Genomic DNA, 12,283 nt, shown 5'->3' on the forward strand with positions numbered 1-12,283 from the left:
GACGACTATCTTAATTTACTGGCTTAATATTTCTCCTGTGGAACTACATTAACTTTTTAAAGCTGCTTTTGATTTTCACAGATGGCAGAGTTGTGCTGTTTGTGAACTAAAGACATTTTAGTGATATTATTCATTGTGGCGAGGGACGGCCGAGGGACGTGAGAGAACGGCGCGAGGCCGGTGGTGCGATTGCTAATGAGCAACACCTGTGAAGCACACCGGTCTCGCATCTCTCACGGAGGAGCGGAAGCATAAAGGAGAAGCGACGACGTTGATGATCGAAAGAGGAACAGGCCTGTGTATTAGTTGTGTTTTGTTTTTGTATTTGTATTTTATTTTAGCCAGCAGTCGTCCGCGAGGGGCTGCTGGCAGTTATATCTATTTTCGGTAGCCAGCAGTCGTCCGCGAGGGGATGCTGGCGGTATTTTGGTTTGTTTATTTTATTTTAAATAAAGTTTGTTTAATTGTTCGCCGATTCCCGCCTCCTTCTTCCCTGAACATCGCTACATTCATATTTAGTAATTGTATTGTTTTTAGTGTTATTAGTGCTTTGGGATCCGGTTGGCTTGGGGTCCGGTTGCTTTGGGATCCAGTTGCTTTGGGATCCGGTTGGTTTGGGATCCGGTTGGTTTGGGATCAGGTTGCTTTGGATCCAGTTACTTTGGGATCCGGTTGGTTTGGGATCTGGTTGCTTTGGATCCGGTTGCTTTTTTTTGGATCCGGTTGATTTGGGATCCAGTTGCTTTGGGATCTGGTTGGTTTGGGATCCGGTTGGTTTGGGATCCAGTTGCTTTGGGATCCGGTTGCTTTGGGATCCAGTTGCTTTGGGATCTGGTTGGTTTGGGATCCAGTTGCTTTGGGATCCGGTTGGTTTGGGATCCAGTTGCTTTGGGATCCAGTTGCTTTGGGATCCGGTTGGTTTTGGATCCAGTTGCTTTGGGATCCGGTTGGTTTGGGATCCAGTTGCTTTGGGATCCGGTTGGTTTGGGATCCAGTTGCTTTGGGATCCGGTTGGTTTGGGATCTGGTTGGCTTGGGGTCCGGTTGGTTTGGGATCCGGTTGGTTTGGGATCCGGTCGGTTTGGGATCCGGTCGGTTTGGGATCTGGTTGGTTTGGGATCCAGTTGCATTGGGATCCATTTGCTTTGGGATCCGGTTGGTTTGGGATCCGGTTGGTTTGGGATCCGGTTGGTTTGGGATCCGGTTGGTTTGGGATCCAGTTGCTTTGGGATCCGGTTGGTTTGGGTTCCAGTTGCTTTGGGATCCAGTTGCTTTGGGATCCGGTTGGTTTGGGATCCAGTTGCTTTGGGATCCGGTTGCTTTGGGATCCGGTTGCTTTGGGATCCGGTTGGTTTGGGATCCGGTTGGTTTGGGATCCGGTTGGCTTGGGATCCGGTTGGTTTGGGATCCGGTTGGCTTGGGATCCGGTTGGTTTGGGATCCGGTTGGGTTGGGATCCGGTTGGTTTGGGATCCGGTTGGCTTGGGATCCGGTTGGTTTGGGATCCGGTTGGCTTGGGATCCGGTTGGTTTGGGATCTGGTTGCTTTGGTTCGTAGTATAGAACACTTAATCACTGTTCCTCAGTTGTTTAATTGTCAGTATCGTACTTCAAGTGTTTGTGTTGGTTTTAACAGATTTATTAGTAGTTGTCTTATTTGAAGTATTGTATAGCCTACTGTAGAGAATTATGAGAAACTTTGATGTGGTGATGATTTTTATAGGTCCTTTTGTTGATTGTGATTTGCTGAATGCGGTGTTTGGTGTTATTTCAGATTTATTTTGGGAGATCTGTGGGTTTTGCTGGCCAACAGTGAGATAGGAGACTGGAAGCACATGCTATGAGATAAACGTCATGATTTAACAAAGAAACAGTGCATGCGCACACAGTAATCTGAGCAGTTTGTTGGGTTAAAAGGTTTCCTGTTACAGCATAGAATATATTACTCACTAGGAGAAGAACGTAATGCCCCGCTGTAATCACCTAATGAAGCGGGATTGATCCTGGACAAACCCAGGACACACGTCTGGGCATGGTCAGATCTGCATTAGCAAAGACTGAGCTATCGTATGCTGGTGTTTATTCACACATATACTTGGAATTATTAGAAATATTATAGTCCAGGGATGCAACAGTGCTGAGGATCTGGCCTATATCCACATCCCTCATGCATCCGGGCGAGTTAGGCTTTGAAACACAATACTTCAGTAGTAGTTTAGGGTCAAAATTGTCTCCAGAATTATAGATAAATCTGCCAGAACCTTTAGTTGTGGACATCTGAGGACATCTTCAATTAATCAACAACAACAAAGCAAATCAATATAAATAAGAGGACTGTTTTCTTAAAATGAAATAAAAATTCTACACAGAATATTTTTATTTATATAAAATATTTTGACGTGTGAAATATGCTTTCAGTTGCCATACAGTGTCACAGGCAGTTGTGAAAAGTGTGTAGTTTGTGTTGTAGAACAAAACGTTAAAGTCTGTGTTAACCACAGTCCTTCATTATCTCAGAAATGTAAATGTGCCATAAAGCCATCAGTAATTTCAGAAAGAATCTGGCGTGTGTTCTTACAGGTTTTACAGCTATAACCTGAACAGCTGTAATTAATTCAAATCAATAGGTGTGTGTGTGTGTGTGTGTGTGTGTGTGTGTGTGTGTGTGTGTGTCTGTGTGTGTGTCTGTGAGTGTGTCTGTGAGTGTGTCTGTGAGTGTGTCTGTGAGTGTGTCTGTGACTGTGTGTGTCTGTGTCTGTCTGTGTGTGTGTGTGTCTGTGTGTATGTGTCTGTGTGTATGTGTCTGTGAGTGTGTGTGTGTGTGTGTGTGTGTGTGTGTGTGTGTGTGTGTGTGTGTGTGTGTGTGTGTGTGTGTGTGTGTGTGTGTCTGTGACTGTGTGTGTATGTGTGTGTCTGTGACTGTGTGTGTGTGTGTGTCTGTGTGTCTGTGTGTCTGTGTCTGTGAGTGTGTCTGTGAGTGTGTGTGTGTGTGTGTGTGTGAGTGTGTGTGAGTGTGTGTGAGTGTGTGTGTGTCTGTGAGTGTCTGTGAGTGTGTGTGTGTGTGTGTCTGTGTCTGTGACTGTGTGTGTCTGTGACTGTGTGTGTGTGTGTGTGTCTGTGACTGTGTGTGTGTCTGTGACTGTGTGTGTGTGTGTCTGTGTCTGTGTCTGTGTGTGTGTGTGTGTGCGTGCGTGTGTTTGATCTCCAGACTCTGATATGACTGTGCTATATAGATCTGCTAACGCGCAGTGGTGATTGTGTTGGGTTGTCAGTGAACACACACTGAAAGCTGTGGAATGATAACAGTCTGCTTGTCTTCATGTTTAGCATGTTCTACATGATTTCAATCCTGAATCTTGATAGTTGTCTAGTAGTGTTGTTAGTGCTGTAAAAGTTGAGATTGTAAGGAATGAACATTGGGCTGAAACCACCAGTTGTATCTGACTTGTTTGTGTCACGGCCCATGAAAGTTGTGGTTATATGGACATTTACAGAAACCTTCACATCTCAGCTCTAGAGGGTCCTATAGCTCCTCGAAACTAACACTGATCTCGAGCAAACCCCAGTGTTGAACAAGCACACACACACATTATATAAACACTGGCGGTGTTCATTTAACACTGGGCTTTTGCTTATTTCAAGGTACATGAACATCTATAAATTATTTTGCACATTCTTGTTTCTTAGACTTGATGTTCCTGATGAGGTTTAAACAATGATTCTGCCCAGGACTTTTGGGCCTTGAGGAACTCTGTGCTCAAACGCATACACAAATGACTTATGGATTGTTTTTTTGCTATATCATGATCACAGACAGACAGATAAGGGAGTTTCTGCAGCTGGAGGCTTTTATTTCACACACTTGCACAGACGAGCTTCACCCTGGCATGTGTGTTAACACTCAGAGTGAATCAGAGACGCCTCCCTCAGGCAAAACTCGCAGAAACCTGTCCATCCCAGTGTTAACAGCTCTACCTCACTTTCTGTGTGTGCGTGTGTGTGTGTGTGTGTGCAGGAGCCCAGCACAGGTGTGAGGTGTTCATCAGTGTGTGTGTGTGTGTGTGTGTGTGTGTGTGTATATGCAGGAGCCCAGGTCAGGTGTGAGGTGTTCACCAGTGTGTGTGTGTGTGTGTGTGTGTGTGTGTGTGTGTGTGTGTGTGTGTGTGTGTGTGTGTGTGTGTGTGTGTGTGTGTGTGTGTGTGTGTGTGTGTGTGTGTGTGTGTGTGTGTGTGTGTGTGTGTGTGTATGCAGGAGCCCAGCACAGGTGTGAGGTGTTCATCAGTGTGTGTGTGTGTGTGTGTGTGTGTGTGTGTGTGTTTGTGTGTGTGCAGGAGCCCAGCACAGGTGTGAGGTGTTCATCAGTGTGTGTGTGTGTGTGTATGCAGGAGCCCAGGTCAGTTGTGAGGTGTTCATCAGTGTGTGTGTGTATGTGTGTGTGTGTGTGTGTGTGTGTGTGTGTGTGTATGCAGGAGCCCAGCACAGGTGTGAGGTGTTCATCAGTGTGTGTGTCTGTGTGTGTGTGTATGCAGGAGCCCAGCCAGGTGTGAGGTGTTCATCAGTGTGTGTGTGTGTGTGTGTGTGTGTGTGTGTGTATGCAGGAGCCCAGCACAGGTGTGAGGTGTTCATCAGTGTGTGTGTGTGTGTGTGTGTGTGTGTGTGTTTGTGTGTGTGCAGGAGCCCAGCACAGGTGTGAGGTGTTCATCAGTGTGTGTGTGTGTGTGTGTGTGTGTGTGTGTGTGTGTGTGTGTGCAGGAGCCCAGCACAGGTGTGAGGTGTTCATCAGTGTGTGTGTGTGTGTGTGTGTGTGTGTATGCAGGAGCCCAGCACAGGTGTGAGGTGTTCATCAGTGTGTGTGTGTGTGTGTGTGTGTGTGTGTGTGTGTGTGTGTGTGTGTGTGTGTGTGTGTTTGTGTGTGTGCAGGAGCCCAGCACAGGTGTGAGGTGTTCATCAGTGTGTATGTATGTAGGAGCCCAGCACAGGTGTGAGGTGTTCATCAGTGTGTGTGTGTGTGTGTGTGTGTGTGTGTGTGTGTGTGTGTGTGTGTGTGTGTGTGTGTGTGTGTGTGCAGGAGCCCAGCACGAAGCGTGTGAAGCCTCTGTCTCGGGTCACGTCTCTGGCGAGTCTGCTTCCTCCAGTTAAAGCTGCTCCGCTCCGGCGCATCGGGCTGACGCTGCAGGTACTGATCTCTCGTTCATCTCTCGTTCATCTCTTGTTCATCTCTCGTTCTCGTTCATCTCTCATTCATCTCTCGTTCATCTCTCGTTCTCGTTCATCTCTCGTTCATCTCTCGTTCTCGTTCAACTCTCGTTCATCTCTCGTTCATCTCTCGTTCATCTCGTTCATTTTTCATTCATCTCTCGTTCATCTCTCATTCATCTCTCATTCATCTCGTTCATTTTTCATTCATCTCTCGTTCATCTCTCCTTCATCTCATTCATTTCTCGTTCATTTCTCATTCATCTCTCGTTCATCTCTCCTTCATCTCTCCTTCATCTCTTGTTCATCTCTCCTTCATCTCTCCTTCATCTTTCGTTCATCTCTCGTTCATCTCTCGTTCTCGTTCATCTCTCGTTCTCGTTCATCTCTCGTTCATCTCTCATTCATCTCGTTCATTTTTCATTCATCTCTCGTTCATCTCTCCTTCATCTCTCCTTCATCTCTCCTTCATCTCTCATTCATCTCTCGTTCATTTCTCATTCATCTCTCGTTCATCTCTCGTTCATCTCTCGTTCATCTCTCATTCATTTCTCGTTCATCTCTCATTCATCTATCATTCATTTCTCTTTCATCTCATTCATCTCTCGTTCATCTCTCGTTCATCTCTCTCGTTCATCTCTCTCGTTCAACTCTCGTTCATCTCTCTCGTTCATCTCTCGTTCATCTCTCGTTCATCTCTCGTACATCTCTCGTACATTTCTCATTCATCTCTCATTCATCTCTCGTTCATTTCTCATTCATCTCTCGTTCATTTCTCGTTCATCTTGTTCATCTCTCGTTCATCTCTCATTCATCTTGTTCATCTTGTTCATCTTGTTCATCTCTCGTTCATCTCTCATTCACCTCATTCATCTCTCGTTCATCTCTCGTTCATCTCTCGTTCATCTCTCGTTCATCTCTCGTTCTCGTTCATCTCTCGTTCATCTCTCGTTCTCGTTCATCTCTCGTTCATCTCTCGTTCTCGTTCATCTCTCGTTCATCTCTCGTTCAGCTCTCGTTCTCGTTCATCTCTCGTTCATCTCTCATTCATCTCGTTCATTTTTCATTCATCTCTCGTTCATCTCTCATTCATCTCTCGTTCATCTCTCATTCATCTCGTTCATTTTTCATTCATCTCTCATTCATCTCTCGTTCTTCTCTCGTTCATCTCTCCTTCATCTCTCCTTCATCTCTCGTTCATTTCTCGTTCATCTCTCGTTCATCTCTCATTCATCTCTCGTTCATCTCTCATTCATTTCTCGTTCATCTCTCATTCATCTATCATTCATTTCTCTTTCATCTCATTCATCTCTCGTTCATCTCTCATTCATCTCTCATTCATTTCTCCTTCATCTCTCGTTCATCTCTCGTTCATCTCTCGTTCATCTCTCGTTCATCTCTCGTTCATCTCTCTCGTTCATCTCTCTCGTTCATCGCTCTCGTTCATCTCTCTCGTTCATCTCTCGTTCATCTCTCGTTCATTTCTCGTTCATCTCTCGTTCATTTCTCGTTCATCTCTCGTTCATCTTGTTCATCTCTTGTTCATCTCTTGTTCATCTCTCATTCATCTTGTTCATCTTGTTCATCTTGTTCATCTCTCGTTCATCTCGTTCATCTCTCGTTCATCTCTCATTCACCTCATTCATCTCTCGTTCATCTCTCGTTCATCTCTCATTCACCTCGTTCATCTCTCGTTCATCTCTCGTTCATCTCTCATCCATCTCTAGTTCTTCTCTCATTCATTTCTCGTTCATCTCTCATTCATTTCTCGTTCATCTCTCATTCATCTCTCATTCATCTCTATTCATCTCTCATTCATCTCTCGTTCATCTCTTGTTCATCTCTCATTCATCTCTAGTTCATCTCTCATTCATCTCTAGTTCATCTCTAGTTCATCTCTCATTCATCTCTCCTTCATCTCTAGTTCATCTCTCATTGATCTCTCATTCATCTCTCATTCATCTCTCATTCAGGCCTCATTCATCTCTCAAGGCTCGTTAGGATATGTGCTATTGTAATAAAAATAAATAAAATACTAAATGATGCCAGTTTAATGTTGTACATCTTTGTTTTGTACATGTTTATTGCAGCTCAGAGGTGCATTATTGTGTTCACTTTGAGTTGTGCTTTCAAATGTTTGATGATTGATTCAAGTAAATACTCAATATAAAATATGACAACGATTTAGGGGTGAGCGATGTTGACAAATTAGACGTCCTCTTCTCAGTTCTCGAAAAATATTTGTTACTTGAATAAAGTCGTTATTTTAGTTTTTTTTGCGCTCAAAAAGTATTCTCGACTCTTGATAAATTAAGATTGAGCCACTGTAGTCACTTGGACTATTTTAACGATGTCTTCAATAACTTTCTGAGCTGGCAGATATCAATTACCTTGCAGCCTATGGAAGAGTGATCCAGCTCTCAGATTTCATAAAAAATATCTTAATTCGTGTCCCGAAGATGAACGAAGGTCTTACGGGGTTGGAACAACATGAGGGAGAGTAAATACTGGCAGAATTTACATTTTTGGGTGAACTATCCCTTTAAATTATTGAAAAATATGATAATAATTAATGATAATTTGAGTTTAAATATGCAACTAAAACCGTCGTGAAAGTCTTAAATCAATTTAGCCATTCATTCAAATGATTAGTTTAAATGACTGATTAATTTTGAATCATTGATTAAACTGATTTGCTCAAAACAGATTCGCTCAGAAACAAAGCTCTGCTATGTGTTGCTCGGAGATGCAAAACAGTTCTGCTGTGCTTTCGTTTGGAAATTTTATTGACAATATTGTGTCTAAATGTAACTCGAAATGTTAACTCATTGTCAAGTCAAACAGCACTTCTGCTCATGTGATATTACTTAACTATATCTTTTGATGTAAGACTGAAGAAAGACGGCCCAGGATATATTACACTGGGTCATTTTAACAGCATTAGACTACATCAGGCAGTGGAAGCCTCCACACTCACAAACCCCGGGTCGTTCTAAACCCCGAACCCCGGGTCGTTCTAAACCCCGGGTCGTTCTAAACCCCGGGTCGTTCTAAACCCCGGGTCGTTCTAAACCCCGGGTCCTTTTAAACCCCGGCTCGCTCTAAACCCCGGGTCGCTCTAAACCCCGGGTCCTTTTAAACCCCGGCTCGCTCTAAACCCCGGCTCGTTCTAAACCCCTGGTCGCTCTAAACCCCGGCTCGTTCTAAACCCATGGGTCCTTCTAAACCCCTGGTCACTCTAAACCCCTGGTCGCTCTAAACCCCGGCTCATTCTAAACCCCGGGTCCTTTTAAACCCCGGCTCGCTCTAAACCCCGGGTCGCTCTAAACCCCGGCTCGCTCTAAACCCCGGCTCGTTCTAAACCCCTGGTCGCTCTAAACCCCGGCTCGTTCTAAACCCATGGGTCCTTCTAAACCCCGGCTCGTTCTAAACCCCTGGTCGCTCTAAACCCCGGCTCGCTCTAAACCCCGGCTCGTTCTAAACCCCTGGTCGCTCTAAACCCCGGCTCGTTCTAAACCCATGGGTCCTTCTAAACCCCGGGTCCTTCTAAACCCCTGGTCGCTCTAAACCCCTGGTCGCTCTAAACCCCGGCTCGTTCTAAACCCCGGGTCCTTTTAAACCCCGGCTCGCTCTAAACCCCGGGTCGCTCTAAACCCCTGGTCGCTCTAAACCCCGGCTCGTTCTAAACCCATGGGTCCTTCTAAACCCCGGGTCCTTCTAAACCCCTGGTCGCTCTAAACCCCTGGTCGCTCTAAACCCTGGCTCGTTCTAAACCCCGGCTCGTTCTAAACCCATGGGTCCTTCTAAACCCTGGGTCGTTCTAAACCCCGGCTCGCTCTAAACCCCGGCTCGTTCTACACCCCGGGTCGCTCTAAAACCCGGCTCGTTCTAAACCCCGGGTCCTTCTAAACCCCGGGTCCTTCTAAACCCCGGCTCGTTCTAAACCCCGGGTCCTTCTAAACCCCGGGTCCTTCTAAACCCCGGGTCCTTCTAAACCCCGGCTCGCTCTAAACCCCGGCTCGGTCTAAACACCGGGTCCTTTTAAACCCCGGCTCGCTCTAAACCCCGGCTCGCTCTAAACCCTGGCTCTCTCTAAACCCCGGGTCCTTCTAAACCCCGGGTCCTTCTAAACCCCGGGTCGCTCTAAACCCCGGGTCGCTCTAAACACCGGGTCGCTCTAAACCCCGGCTCGCTCTAAACCCCGGCTCGCTCTAAACCCCGGGTCGGTCTAAACCCCGGCTCGCTCTAAACCCCGGCTCGCTCTAAACCCCGGGTCGCTCTAAACCCCGGCTCGCTCTAAACCCCGGCTCGCTCTAAACCCCGGCTCGCTCTAAACCCCGGCTCGCTCTAAACCCCGGGTCGGTCTAAACCCCGGCTCGTTCTAAACCCCAGCTCGCTCTAAACCCCGGGTCCTTCTAAACCCCGGGTCGCTCTAAACCCCGGGTCGCTCTAAACACCGGGTCACTCTAAACCCCGGGTCCTTCGAAACCCCGGGTCCATAATAAATGGATTATTATAAATCCATAACCCTGGGTAAATGGAATCCTGGTTATCTTGCTTCACGTTTCACATCTTATAAGTTACCCAAGGTTGACCTCAGGATACCCAGGATTCTGTTTACCCGGGGTTTAGAATCCTGGGTATTCATAAGCTGACGTTCCCCATTGTACATCCTTAATTCCCAATTTTCCTGTTCTCCTCCCTGTTCAGCGCTCCATCAGTTTCCGCAGTGACTGCAGAGCGGAGATCATGGCCCCGCGGCAGATCCCGCCAGCTGTCACCAAGCGCCGCGACAGCAAGCTGTGGAGCGAGACGTTTGATCTAGGCCTGGGTCACATGCTGTCCTCCAAAGACATCAAGAGACAAGAGGTGACCTCACCACACCCCAGACCCATACTCGACTCTGATTGGTCAGGGCTGGATTTTGATATACTGTTTCGACTGGTTTAGAAAACCATATTCATTCTAAGAAGAATCTCTTGAATGTTGAATGTACCTTATTCACCTCTCTGTACTCTATTTTCAATACTTCACCATTATTGTTACACAGTCCTTTATATTGAAGTTAATTTAAATATCAACAAATTAATTTAAAACTATTGAATTTAGCCTTCAGGTACTTTTTAATTGAATTGACATATAATTAGCCTAATAACTGAATTGAATAGTTTAATAATAATGAAGGAAAATCAAATGTCAAGCAACATAACAAATTAAAGCAACAGCATAGATACTAATTAAGTAAACAGAGCTTTTCCTGATATACAGAAGTCAACATTTAAAGTGGATCATAACCTTTCATCAAAGTTATACATGATAATAGTTAGTTTGGATATTTGAGTAGCACAGAACGTAACTCACTCACTCACACAGCACACACACAGATCATTTGGATTAAAACTAAATGGTATATGTACAACAAGTGGATCCCTACATTATTACAGGAAAACGTCATGTGACGTACCGCTCTCTAAATGTACTGGCTCTAAATGTGTGTCGTGATATTTAATGAAAGATAAAATACGATAAAACAATGAATGAACAGTGAAAGTTACACAAGACATTTTAACAGGCACAATTAAGCACCAAAATGAGGATTTACTTATAAACGGGTAAATTACCAGAATGTCTTGCTGAAGTTCCTCTTTCTGTTGTTGTTTCTTTCCTGTCGTCTGTTTGTCAGTCCATCTTTGAGCTGTCTCAGGGAGAACAGGACCTGATTGAGGACTTGAAGCTGGTCAAGAAGGTACTCTGCTTTTCCTATCACTTACAGCATGAGGACTCAGTTTCACCCCTGGCTCTGTGGTTCTCCAGCACTGGGGTTCACAAACTTCATTTTTGTCAGCTCAACGCTTTTGACATAAAATATTTCTCCTACATAATATTTCCATAATTTAACACATTCTGCATTTAATTATTTAAAGGACAATTAGCTTTTAATCAACTCACGAACTCTCATTTGGGTAGCCCTGCTTTAGTATATGAGATTATGTGGAGTTTGTTTTTACAATCGGTTCTTAGATTAAGATTTCCACATACTTCCTCAGTTCTGCCCGAGTAGATCTGAATGTGTGATTGGGTTATTTCATCACAGGCGTATCGTGACCCCATGCTGAAGCTGTCGATTATGACGGAGCATGAACTCAATCAGATCTTCGGCACGCTGGACTCCCTCATTCCCCTGCATGAAGGTGAGCAGAACAGGATCTGTGTGATCTGAACCAGGCGCAATGCCTTACGTGTACAGCTGGATCCGTTTATCCAAAGTGAAGGAGAAAAGCTGTGCGATCTGACCCAATATCAGCAAATCAGAACCCAAGTAATGGAAATTGTACAGTAACCCAATCATGATACCACTTATTACATGACAAGATGGAATATTGATTTAATTTTAAATTATGTTATTATGTGAGAAGACAGCACAGAAGATCACACAAATAAATGCCAGAGCATCTAAAACCAGATCCACATCCATGTTTCCATCCAAAGTTGTGAATTTAACCTATGTGCAAAACTGGAATATGGCATAAAACTTTTGTGAATAAACGCTGTCATGATCTCTAGCGTTGGGATGCTGGTGTTTGTGAACACACTCGTGTGAGACGCTTCTGGAGGGAATTAAACCAAATCATTCTGATCACACACTTCGACTTCGGTGTTTCAGTGTGAAGGTTTTTTGGTGCAAATCAACTGAGCGCCTGTGACAGTGGAGTGTGTAGTTGTAGAGAACAGCCACATGTGTATCAGTAAATTTGAAGTCACAGAGAGAAATGTTTTAAGAGTTGCAAGCTTGTAGACCATAAATGTTGATGTGTTTGTGCTAGAAAAATATACAAGACATTTGTGAGAAAATATTCTACAAGTCTGCAACTCTCATTGGATTAATTCACACACTGATTTGCGGATGAGCAAAATTTCTCCGTGACTTCACTTCTTTTGATGTGGGTGTGTAAATGCGTTTTGCACCATATTCAATGCATCAACTGTAGCAAAAATGTGAGCGCACGAGTTTATTAATGTGTGATTTGTAGAATAGGATTTGTGCACCTGCAATGAAGAATTTGAGAAGGTGTAACTGTCGTGTTGTGTT

The 12,283-nt window shown here is 44.7% G+C and overlaps 1 protein-coding gene across 4 annotated transcripts in view; it reads left to right on the forward strand.

Moving 5' to 3' along the window:
* The window catches only part of arhgef3 (Rho guanine nucleotide exchange factor (GEF) 3), an 80,859-nt gene that overhangs the window by 55,712 nt on the left and 12,864 nt on the right, over nt 1–12,283 (forward strand). For all 4 annotated transcript variants that reach the window (XM_077231955.1, XM_077231956.1, XM_077231959.1 and 1 more), the window contains 4 exons: nt 5,066–5,173; nt 9,904–10,062; nt 10,877–10,939; nt 11,288–11,384. In XM_077231955.1, the coding sequence (XP_077088070.1) occupies nt 5,066–5,173; nt 9,904–10,062; nt 10,877–10,939; nt 11,288–11,384 (427 nt within the window). The remainder of the gene's footprint in view (nt 1–5,065; nt 5,174–9,903; nt 10,063–10,876; nt 10,940–11,287; nt 11,385–12,283) is intronic.

This window comes from Siphateles boraxobius, unplaced genomic scaffold (genome assembly GCF_051911475.1).
Source record: "Siphateles boraxobius isolate OS27281-9 unplaced genomic scaffold, OSU_SipBor_1 160, whole genome shotgun sequence".
NCBI lineage: Eukaryota > Metazoa > Chordata > Actinopteri > Cypriniformes > Leuciscidae > Siphateles > Siphateles boraxobius.